The following is a 12044-nucleotide window of genomic DNA, read 5'->3' as shown; positions in this document are numbered from 1 at the left end:
GGTACGAACTTTGAATGTGTGCGCCGAAATGTGTGTGGAGATCTTCTCAGATTCCCAAATTTCATAACCTTGAAAATTCAGATATTCGTTGAATCGGGGCCGCTGGAACAAGGTCTGTTCCTTTACCCGAGAAAACAGGGCTAATAACCGCTCTGGCTCCGATGTCTCAGAGAATTATTTCACATCGGTAGATTCATTAATTATTCCATTTACGTTTCTGAATGGGGAAAGGTTATCTGGCTTTAATATCTTCAACACAGTACCAATATAGCTCCCGCAAAGGTACACATTCTTCTTCTCCTTGATCATCGATGATCTCTTGAACCTGCGTATTTTCCTAAGATATGGAAGATGGGGAAAGTGGTTCCCTTGCTAGGGAAGGATAAGAACAAACCAAATCCTGCCAGATACAGATCAATGAGTTTGCTGTTTACAGAGTATCCATTAGTAAGGCCTCTGAGAGCGCGATACAGAGACTCATACTGTTTTATTGTAAAGAGGCTTCCATTCTTTTCGATCAGCAATTTGGCTTCCGGGTCAAATACAGTAAGGTCCACGCAATAATAAAATCTGTGTCAGGCGTCTGCTGGTAGGAAAACTCTCCTCATAGACCTAGAAAGGACTTTTGACATGTTTCGATCGAGCGGTTTGCTATAAAAGCTAATACGATACGGTTTTCCTAAACATCTATTTCAGATGATTTGGTCTATTATCTCCGGAAGATGTCTCATTGGATGGCAAGTTCGAATGTCGCCTTCGGGATGAATGACAGGCTGCAACAGAGAACGTTCAACATCTCCATTCTGTTTCATTTGTTATTTAGTAATGCTTTGAGCCTCCTCCATCTCAATAGCGGTCTTGACCCATGTGCGCTGGTATTTGCTGATAACTTCCCGAATTACGCGGCGACAATGTATTTGTCAAAAATTAATTCCAAGCCAACAAAAAGTTTTCGATCGAATTATGGTTTACTGTGGTAACTGAATGTTCCGTATAAATACTAGAAAGTGCGAGCCTATTCCTTTCAGGTTGTACATGTCTAGACATTTTAACTTCAATCCGTTCCGCTTAAGAAAATGGTCAAATATCTTGATATATATTTATATTGAAGATTACAGATTACACAGCATATTAAAACACAAATGTAAAATAAATCAGAAGACTCTTATAGCAAATAATGGTTCGTTCTTTTCAAAGCATCTTTGCGTGAAGTGTAGTCTTTTGCTGTACAAATTGCTGGCAATAATCCAATCACGATTTATGCCTGTCCGATTTGGTTCAATGTCACAACGTGCCAGATGGACAAATTCAGGAGTTTCAAACGGAAAAGCCCGAGGCATTGCATGGGACCGTACCGCTCGAGCTATTATACATATCAATAAAAATATTTTACATAATTTTATATACTATATATATGTCGGAGGCAGGTTGGCACTTGGGCGTTCGATGAACCTTTACTTACTTTACCGTCGCGAAAGTAGCCAATCTCTATCAGTACGAATGTGGACACTACCAGAGGCTACGAGTAATGGTAATAGGATAGTCGAGATGATGGTGACAGCGAATTCAGGTTCGACAACGAATCCACGGTCCACGGGAGGACTCGTATCAACGTGCTACTCGATTCGGGTAACTTCCCGATAACTCAATCGTCCAACGACTCACTAACTAACTGACTAGCTCTAATTCTCCCTCTAACTCTGTCAATCCAAAAGAGGCTGCCCTTATATACTCCTGTACCCGCTTCTCGGGTTAATCTTTGTTTTAAGAAGAGCCATATAATCATTTCATACCTCTGTCAAGTACATGTCCCTCCCGTGACCGTGGCTACGTCCGGTGACCTGCCATGTCACTTGAGCCCAAACCCATCGTCATAAAGTCAGATTGGAACATTAAGACTATTTCTTATTTTTATTACTTAAGGGCGGCTATAGTGAAAGTTTGGACTAGTGTATTGGGGTTTGTCCCAACATTCCGAACGGGAAATCCCGCTGTCTTTCCTTCTCCGACACGGCCATCCTGACAATCACCCGTCCTCGGGTGTATCTAAAATATCGTGTATTCTTCTATTAGATTCGATGCAGCTGGCATGATTTGCAGCTTAACTAGATATCCAAATGCGCCAAGGGTCCAGTGTAACAACCAGATTTCGTTCGGGGGGTGGCAACCGAAAATAGAAGAGACCACGAACTTGTATCGTTATGATTTGTATTCTAACTGCTAGTTACTTGTATTCTAAGTGCTAGTTACTGCTAGTTTGTAAGTTACCAGTCGGAACGTAATGACACAACGGATCATTTTCGATTTCGTACACGGGTGAGTCTCAGTTTGTTGGATCATCTTGCTACGTTGGGTGTATGAGGGGCGCCGGGCATCGCATTGGACATATTATGGGGGCGCAAGAGGTCACTGTGACAGATCAGAGGCGCAGGTGTATCCACAAATGCGCAGGAGGTCACAATGACGGGTCACAGGCGCCGGTGGCCACCGTATTGCTGGTGCGCAGGAGGTCACCGTGACGGGTCAGAGGCGCAAGTGTATGCACAAATGCGCAGGAGGTCACGGTGACAGGTCAGAGGCGCAGGTGGCCACAGTGGACGTACTACTAACGCGCAGGAGGTCACCGTGACGGGTTAGAGACGCAAGTGTATCCACAAATGCGCAGGAGGTCACGGTGACAGGTCAGAGGCGCGGGTGTCCGACCACAACGTGGTGTCAATGATCCTCTGAGATTCTCTGAGAACTTGCATCGTTATCGTCACCGTCGTTGTCATCGTCGCAGACGTCCAACTCAGCGGGAACGCTACTATCCGGCATTTTCCTTAGTCTGTCGTGGCTGTCTTTAAACGATCTTTTGCCGTCTAAGGTTTCTAACGTATACCGATCCCCTTCTCTCTCTCTCTGTTATCACGAATGGACCCCTGAACTTGGGATCCAACTTCGTCTGATTTCTCTCTTCGTTCTTTCGTAACACAAGGTCACCGAGATTGAACCGAACTATTCTAGCTTTCCCTTTGTCAAATCTGTCCTTGTCGTATGTGGCACTAGTCTCTATGTTCCTTAGGGCTTGTTGCCTTACTTCAGCGATGTCTATTATCTTTTCTTCGATACTATCGGGTACTAACAGGTCATAAGGTCTTACTGCTTTGCCGATCAGTAGTTCTAAGGGGCTCGACTTAGTTACGCGGTTGGTGGTGCAATTTAAAGCCAGTTGTATTTCCTCGATCGCGTCCTGCCACGACTGCCCGGTCGTTTCTACCGTTGTAAACATACTCTTTAGCGTGTGCATCATACGCTCTACCTGTCCCTTGGCCCTACTCGCACCGGTTGCTATTAAGTGGAGTTTAATGTGTCTACCTTGACGAAAATCTTGAAATTCTTTGCCCGTAAAACGTCTTCCTTGATCCGCTATTATCCGGTAAGGACTGCCGAATAAAAATATAGCATACAGGCATTACAGGCATTAATTATTTGTCTTACACATAGCGAGGCTATTCTGTGTAATATTACGTCAAAACCTTGACTTGAAATTTCACAATCAATCGCGATATCATATTTTAGAATAACTATCAGTGAGGACATGATGAATTTATTTCTCGCCCCCCGCATTACAACTATATCAATCGTTCTTTTGCCGGAAAATCTTAAGACTACGGGTTCTTTAATCAGTGAACACTCGGCTCCAAAAATCGGGGTAAAATGGAAACGACTCACCCGGATGACTTGATCCATCTGTTGATGCTTCCACTATGTAGAAATTGATTCGACGCTCGTTATTGAAATTATATTCGGGGCACTGCTTTCTCAGGATTTTTCTCCATAATCAAATTCACAGCTGTGCATCATGCAGCGGAATCGGTCGTAAGCTCTTGCAGTGTTATAACCGGCACTGATCCCACGTTTGATGTCGGAGGCAGGTTGGCACTTGGGCGTTCGATGAACCTTTACTTACATTACCGTCGCGAAAGTAGCCAATCTCTATCAGTACGAATGTGAACACTACCAGAGGCTACGAGTAATGGTAATAGGATGGTCGAGATGATGGTGACAGCGAATTCAGGTTCGACAACGAATCCACGGTCCACGGGAGGACTCGTATCAACGTGCTACTCGATTCGGGTAACTTCCCGATAACTCAATCGTCCAACGACTCACTAACTAACTGACTAGCTCTAACTCTCCCTCTAACTCTGTCAGCCCAAAAGAGGCTGCCCTTATATACTCCTGTACCCGCTTCTCGGGTTAATCTTTGTTTTAAGAAGAGCCATATAATCATTTCATACCTCTGTCAAGTACATGTCCCTCCCGTGACCGTGGCTACGTCCGGTGACCTGCCATGTCACTTGAGCCCAAACCCATCGTCATAAAGTCAGATTGGAACATTAAGACTATTTCTTATATTTATTACTTAAGGGCGGCTATAGTGAAAGTTTGGACTAGTGTATTGGGGTTTGTCCCAACATTCCGGACGGGAAATCCCGCTGACTTTCCTTCTCCGACATATAAATTGCACATAGCTTTTAAGTTCCTAGTATCTGTAGGACGTGGTGAGAGCGCCATGGACTCTTAGTTGTCCTGTTCATGTTAGAATTAGTGAAGAATCATAGAGTCAAAGCACGTCTAATCGTTGTTCAACTTTGATGGCGATTTATCTGATCCAAATCATTACTTATATCATTTTTTTTTAATGAATTCAAAGCAAAGTATGCACCATCTATATTCCTCTTCAGGAGTAATATTTTAATAAAACCGCGAACATGTATAAACTACGATAAATAATTTACGACTGGAACTATAATGCATTTTTATATGCTACTAAAAATACCTACACTTCCTTATATGCAGTGTGATGGATCCTCGCGAAAGAGATGGCATTTGTCAGTTATTTGTTATTTGTATCAATATAGAAGTGTAACGACACTAGTAGTTTAGTACGGGAACTGCTGGAAATTTTAAGAATAATCACCATTTTGGGCAACTTCTCTGAAAGCTAATTTCTCTACGATTTGGATGATATTGAAATATGTTGCGAGGCTCAACGTTATGGACAATTTTTTCCAATACATAGAACTGGCGATCGTTATTTTATAAATTATGTATAAAAAATGTACAGACGAAACTAACCATCAGCTTTGCTAATAGGTAATATTAACCCTTTTGCTCTTAATGCCAGATATATTCGGCATGTACGATGTGACGCGATAAAATCGCTTGTTCTTTGTGACTGCAAGACGGGTTACATTCAAGACTTTCTTATTTATACGGAGGCTGGTACTACTACAGGATCCGAACATAAGGACTGTGGTAAATCAGGAAGTATAGTAATGTTCCTCCTAGAACCATATTTAGGTAAAGGCCACACCCTTTACGTCGACAATTAGTACGCAAGCCCCGCATTATTTGGTATATTACATAAAAATTTTACAAATGCGTGTGGCACTGTAAAAGAGAGGAGAAAAGGATTGCCAGAAATGAAAAATTACAAAAAGGAGAGGCGTGCTTTCGCTATGCCTGCAAATATATTAGCCATAATATGGCACAATAAAAAAGAGATTTTCATAGTTTCAACAATACGTAAAAAAGAATTTGTGGATGTATCAAAACACTACAGTGCACACAAAATTTTACAGAAACCATCTCGTGTACACGACTATAATAAATTGATGGGTGCTGTATACGGGACCGACACGGTCATCAGCACTATAAATTTTACTCGCAAAACAACGAAATGGTACAAAAGAATATTTCTTCCATTGTATTGATATGTATTTATGGAATTCATATTGTTTGTACAAATTGGAAACCAACAAAACAATATCAATTGAGAAATTTCAACTGAAATTAATAGATCAAATTTTAATGAAAGAACAGAAAAAACAACCCAACGCTCTATTACATCCGGAAATAATCACTCATCAAGACTCGACGGAAGACATTTTCCTTCACTTTATGAAGCTACAGGAACAAATAGATCACGAAGATGTGCGAGAAACGATAAAAGACGAGAATCTCGTTATCAATGCCAAGAATGTGATGTTGGCTTGTACGTGTTTGCATGTTTCAAAACATATACAGTGATTAATAATTTAATTCAGTATGATATGTTTTGAAACATGTCGTCAGCGAAGGCCAGGATGGGGATTTCGGTCCGCCGTAGCACCGCGACTGAATTGGAGCCTGCGCCGAAAGCGTACGCACTGCACGTGGACAGTTTATCTCGGAAGAAAAGGGACTTTTCTTTAAAAAAAATATACCCATAACTTCTACATAAAGGATTATTTAATGGGTATGAAGAGTCTGATTAACGATTGAAAATAGTGAATGAATAATATACAGTGATTAACAATCTAATTCAGTATGATATTATTCATTCAACCTAATCCCATCCTGGCCGTCGCTAACGACATTGTTTTGCTTGGTGAAGATGAGAGGGTACCGCCGGTAACGTGTACGCAGCGTCGACGTGGGGAATGGTCCCCCGGACGCGGCGTTCATGGCTAAACGGAGTGTGGCGACGAAGGAATGGAAGACATTATAATATTTCGGCTTGCCGACTTAACGGTCTCGTATCGTGAATATGAGGATTGTAACACTTATGTACAAATAAAGGAATCCGTTCCTTTGGTATCTGTTGACGACCTGGCAATGAAACGGATTATGAGTTGGAATAATTGGACTAATGTATCGCACATAAAAATTAATGTCAGAATCGCAAGTTTGAATAATGCCTCGAACGCAGCGCTTCTCGGTAGAATCGCTAGAATCATGGCGCAGTAGGTGGATGGCAGGTTTGCTTGTCCGGCCTGTGAAAAAAGGGAAGTTCACCTTTTCTTCATGACGCTATCAGACATGGACAGCCACCTTGGTCAACATCACACGGATGCTCGCAACTAGGGGATGTTTTAGGATTTAATCGATAGCATGTCTAACGAGGACAAGACCAAAATCGAAACAAAAGATAATATAAGGGTCGAGATCAAGACCCTTAGAGGAGTGAAGCAGGGTGACCCTCTGTCGCCGCTGCTATTCAATCTATGCCTAGAACCGCTGCTGGAAATAATAGAGGAGCAAACCGGTGGCATTAATGTCAGTCATGTGAGAAAAGTACCATTCCTGACTTTCGTTGACAATATTGTCCTATTTGATGAAGATGAGAGCAAGGAACAACACCAAAGGGGTATGCTCCATGATTACCTGAGGGGCCTAGGAATGACCATATCGGGAGAGAAGAGCCAAACTTTCCAGATGGTCGCGAAAAGGGACACCTGGTTCGTAAAAGAACCACGGATAAGGCTCGAAAATACCAACATACCAACTGTTGATCCAGGTGAGGCCTTCAGGTATTTAGGCGCCAAAATGGAGCCTTGGAAGGGTATCCATTGTGGCATTATAGTGCCAGAAATTTCAAGCGTGGTCAGAAGAGACGCTCTCTCTGAAACCATTCCAGAAAATTGAACTACTAATTAAGCACACCTACCCTCGATATATTTACCATCTGCTGATAAATCCACCAAGCGACAGTGTGATAAAAGTGTTGGGCAGCGGAGTCAGGTAAGAAATAAATGCCACATTATATCTGGTGCCTTCGGCAGCCACTGGTTTTTTCTATGCTATGCTCCAAAAGCTAATAGGGGACTAGGCTTATCGAGGTTCGAACAAATTATCGAACTCGGTACCCTAAAAAGTGCGATAAATCTTAAGAACTCGATTGATCCAGCGGCATCTAGTCTGATTAATGAAAAGAGCGATAAGAAATTAAAGAAAATAGCGAGCTCCCTGAGAATCAATTGATCGGCCACTTCTGAGGACATGTAAAAGGCCAGAAAGAGACTGAAGCGAGCACATATTAAGCAATGGTTAGAGTTAAGAGGTCAGGGCCATGGAGTTAATGACTTCTCAAGGAATAAAACTGGCAACGTGTAGCTTTGGCGACGAGATTGGCGTGGTTGGTGTCCGTTTAGACGTCAACGGTCCAGGAAATCGCAATCTCAATAATCAAGACGGCGGAGTTCGGGTAATTCCTCCAGTGATAAGACGAGCCTTAAGCGCGCACAGTGTTAACGCATAAAGTCCCTAGAGGACTCGCCAGAGAAATTCGGCGAGTGAAATTAGCGCTGACGAGCACATCTGAGGGCAGATGTAATTGTCAGCTATGGCCGAGTGTAGTATCGTGGAAAAAGGCCTGTGGCGGCACTCGATAGCAAATACCATCACACGACACTAACTAGTGTCGGACTACGGCAGCGCAGTGGTTAGCGCCCTAGGTTACGAACGTTCGGAATCCGGGTTCGAATCCCGGCGACCGGAGTCCGACTTTTCTTCTACGATACAAAAATGAGAAGAGAAGCGACCGTACCCAGCAGCGATATCTACAGCGCTAAGCAGCCCACGATACTACATTAATTAATATTAATCTTATTAATTTAAAATATTACATTATGCTATATCTCATAGTATTCGTTAAAACATTCCAAACACATTTGGGGTGATTTTGGGCACTTCGAACAATATGTTGTAGTTCTTTTCATGTTTTTCCTCGCTTCTTCGCGTGAGACAGTTTGCCTCTTCTTCTTGTAACATAGGGTGCACATCCTTCTTATAGGCTTGCCCTCCAGATTCTTACGTATCTCCAAATGGTGGGCCACCTTCGTAGTTTTCTTCCGATGGTTGTCGGGCACAGTATTTTCTGAGGACCATTCGGAAACGAGACTTTCCCGAAGTGCTAATTTCCGATACCACTTGATGCTCTTCCGTATCGTAGTGGCATATGAGACCATCTGGTCACTTCTGTCGATACCAATTTTTCCATTATTATATGCAATTACTGCCAAAGGTTTCTGTTTCGAAGGACATCCGCGATATGTAGAATTTGAACTTGAAATTGTTGAATTGGTCACCACTTCTAAGAAAACTCTACATCTGGTCTTCTTTAGTTTTCTCAGTATTGGGTAACACAGCTAGCGTGCGGATCTGCACCAGCTCAAATTGTATTCTTACCTATAATTACACTTCTATTTAAATATATTTTCTACCTTACAATTTATCCACGAGTTTTCTCTGTTTACACGTCGAATAACCTCAACAGGTTACGGGCTCAGGGCTGTACATTTGTAAGGCAGCAACGTGATGTGAATAAATTTTTAAAGTGTTGTGCTCAGTAAAGTAAGGGATAGTGCTAAAATGGCATCAGCAAGTGCGAAGATCGAGATGTTGCGTGGCGAAGAAAACTGGCTCCAGTGGCGTTTTGTTATGCGTACACTTTTGGAGGAAGATGACGACCTGATCAACGTGTGCGAAGGGAATCTGTGTCATCCAGGTAACAGCGCGGAGAAAGAAATCGCTCGCTTTTTTTTTATTTTTGAAGGCAGATCGGTTAGCGAGAAAATTAATTGTGACCTCAGTGGGAAGGAAATCGTTGGATCTTCTTTTATGTTGCACAACAGCACAACATTTCGAACATCTCTCCATTTGAGGATCACAATACCGTTCTTATGTTCTCGTGCTATCATTTCACCTTTCTTCAACGGGTATGACATTACGGAATGGGGCATATATTTCTTGTTGTGCCGTACAGTTCCAACGACATGCGTCCTAAAATTGCAAAATTTCACTGCTAACTGATAGCTCGTATAAAAGTTATCGACGAACAAAGTTCGCCCTTCATTTAGCAATTTATCTGCAAGTTCAATGCAGACGTTTTCAGTTATGCCAACTTGCTTATTTCCGGTGATTTCTCGTCCAGAATATACCTTTACAGACCATGTGTAACCTTCGGTGGAACACAGTTTGAATAGTTTTATACCATACTTATGTGATTTCGTCGGTATGTATTGTCGGAATATTAGTCGTCCCCTCCAAGGAACCATTGTCTCGTCGACTGCAATATCTTTGCCTAGTGAAAAAATTTGTTGGTAATTGGCTGTCAATATGTTTATGAGTGGTAATACTTTTCCAAGTCTGTTACTCTGTTTTATAGCTTCCTTATTTGCAAAATGCAAGTTTGCCAATAGCAATTCGAAACGATTACGGGACATTCTGCAGCGTGGAAACGGAAAATTGTAAAGACGGTTCGTTGACCAACATATAATAAGCGGTGTCTGTACTAGACCCATCCAAACCATTAGTTCGATAAATTTTATCATTTCTTTGGAAGTGGTTGGTTTCCACCTCTGTTGCGCCGGCAGCACTCTACCTAAACGAGGCCACACACCGCGGGCAAGATGGCAGCCAGATGTCTTCGGATCCTCACTGCGTACCCTCAATAGTCTCAAGTACCCTCCATAAATCTCAGGAATTTCCTAGTCAAAGTCCTTCAGACCGAACAGATATTCTTTCGCTGAATTGTTTCCTAAAGTTTATGGTCCACCACGGGTTGACACGGGAAAGTTGCCTTTTCTCACGTATGAAGGCCTCCCATTAGCAACTTTATCTCGAGGGTGGTTAACATCCTTTCTCACCCACCACAATAGCAAATAACCAATTAATAACGAAGCCTATTTCCCTCATTCTCTTAGCCAAAATCGTCATCAACAATCCGATGGTCCCGTGCGCTAGACACACCCATCCTTAGCTTTCCTCCGCCATGGCATCGTCACCGAACTTCACTGATTTTCCATCTTTCAAACAGTCAACATCGCACCAGCCTAACTATCTTCTTTACAAAGTTGTTGGAATAAGCTGTGATTTATAACTTGTTATATCAGTGTCGTATTCAATTAAACCACCTCTATTATCCTAACCGAAATAGGAGATCGATCATTTCGTGGCGTCGATTATCTAATCGTAACGGGAATTTTACGACTCCCGTTGACGCGCTTCCTCGCGATCGCGTCTCTCCGCGAGTGGTCGAAACAACCTCTCATGTCGAGTTTGACCGGCCACTTCATGTTGGTGTAATTTTTGCGTATCTATTAGTCTCTGTGACTAAAAGGCTGGAGATTGCTTCCTTAAAGCAAAGGAGAAGGTCGACAAATACTTCCCACACCTGAACCACCTAATGGAAAAATACAGCGTGGGCGATGGAGAGATTTTACCCGTGGTCTTGGGCAGTAGAGGGGGGCCATAACACCAAAAACCGTCGAAATTTTAAGGGAACATGGCGTCACGAAAAGTGAAATGAACACGATTGTTATGAATGTTTTAAAAAGCTCTGTAGAGATGTGCAACGTATTTTTAGATGGATGAGCAAAATATTATTATTTATTTACTTGTTTATTCTGGACGATGGACGATGCACACAACCAATACTACGGTACCTACATACGGTATTTACTGGATGCAGACTCGATATTTGGATGACACCAGACGGTATCTTACGCGTCAGAAAACTTCTTTTATGACCAATGGCCTTAAAGTTCATTTTCTTTTTGAATTCTTACATCTATTTAAGAGTATTCGGAATAGTTCACTAAAAAAGATTTCTTAATTGATGGAACCTTAGTTTTGTGATACGATGTAGCTTCATTCTGGAGTTCAAAAAAAGATAAAGACATAGAAGCATAAAATTCGTAAAAAAATACAAACTTTACTGTGACCCACGTGAGACTTCAAAGGGAGTAAAATTGCGGATGTTTTTTCTCTATTATTAGCTTATGGAGCCATTTTAATAGTTCAAAATCGAAAATCTATTGGACTTGCACATAATAATGCAACTCTTGTGTAGAAAACCAATAGAAAGAATAGAACTGAGTAGCTATTAGTTGCTGTGCAAGGTGCAAAAATTGTAGAAATCAGGATCAAATAAAACGCCGTTTTATTTGCTAGATAACTTTTGCGAGAACTAATAAACATTTGAGGCTAGATTTTTGCACACTTTTCAAAGTTAAGAAAAGTCATATTTCCACAAAGCTTCAAGTTCGTATACTCAATTGTATATAAATGTAGTATCGCGAGCGAGGGGCCTGGAAGTTGGCGGGTGAACCACGTGGAATGTCGCGAGAGCCGAGGCGTTCGTTTCGATCGCGTAGTTTTGGAAAGAGGAGGCCTACAAGCGGTTGCTAAGGGACGAGAAACGAATCAACAGTGATTGCGAGTTGGGTTGCCGA

General features: G+C 42.1%; 1 protein-coding gene across 1 annotated transcript; it reads right to left on the bottom strand.

Moving 5' to 3' along the window:
- Positions 1–8441: 8441 nt before the first annotated feature.
- LOC117162215 (uncharacterized) lies at positions 8442–8777 on the bottom strand. The gene has a single exon (XM_033344079.1). The coding sequence runs from the start codon at positions 8775–8777 to the stop codon at positions 8442–8444; it is 336 nt and encodes a 111-aa protein (XP_033199970.1).
- Positions 8778–12044: the final 3267 nt, after the last annotated feature.

This window comes from Bombus vancouverensis, chromosome 6 (assembly GCF_051014615.1).
Source record: "Bombus vancouverensis nearcticus chromosome 6, iyBomVanc1_principal, whole genome shotgun sequence".
Lineage (NCBI taxonomy): Eukaryota > Metazoa > Arthropoda > Insecta > Hymenoptera > Apidae > Bombus > Bombus vancouverensis.
This window is presented reverse-complemented; position numbering and strand designations above follow the sequence as displayed.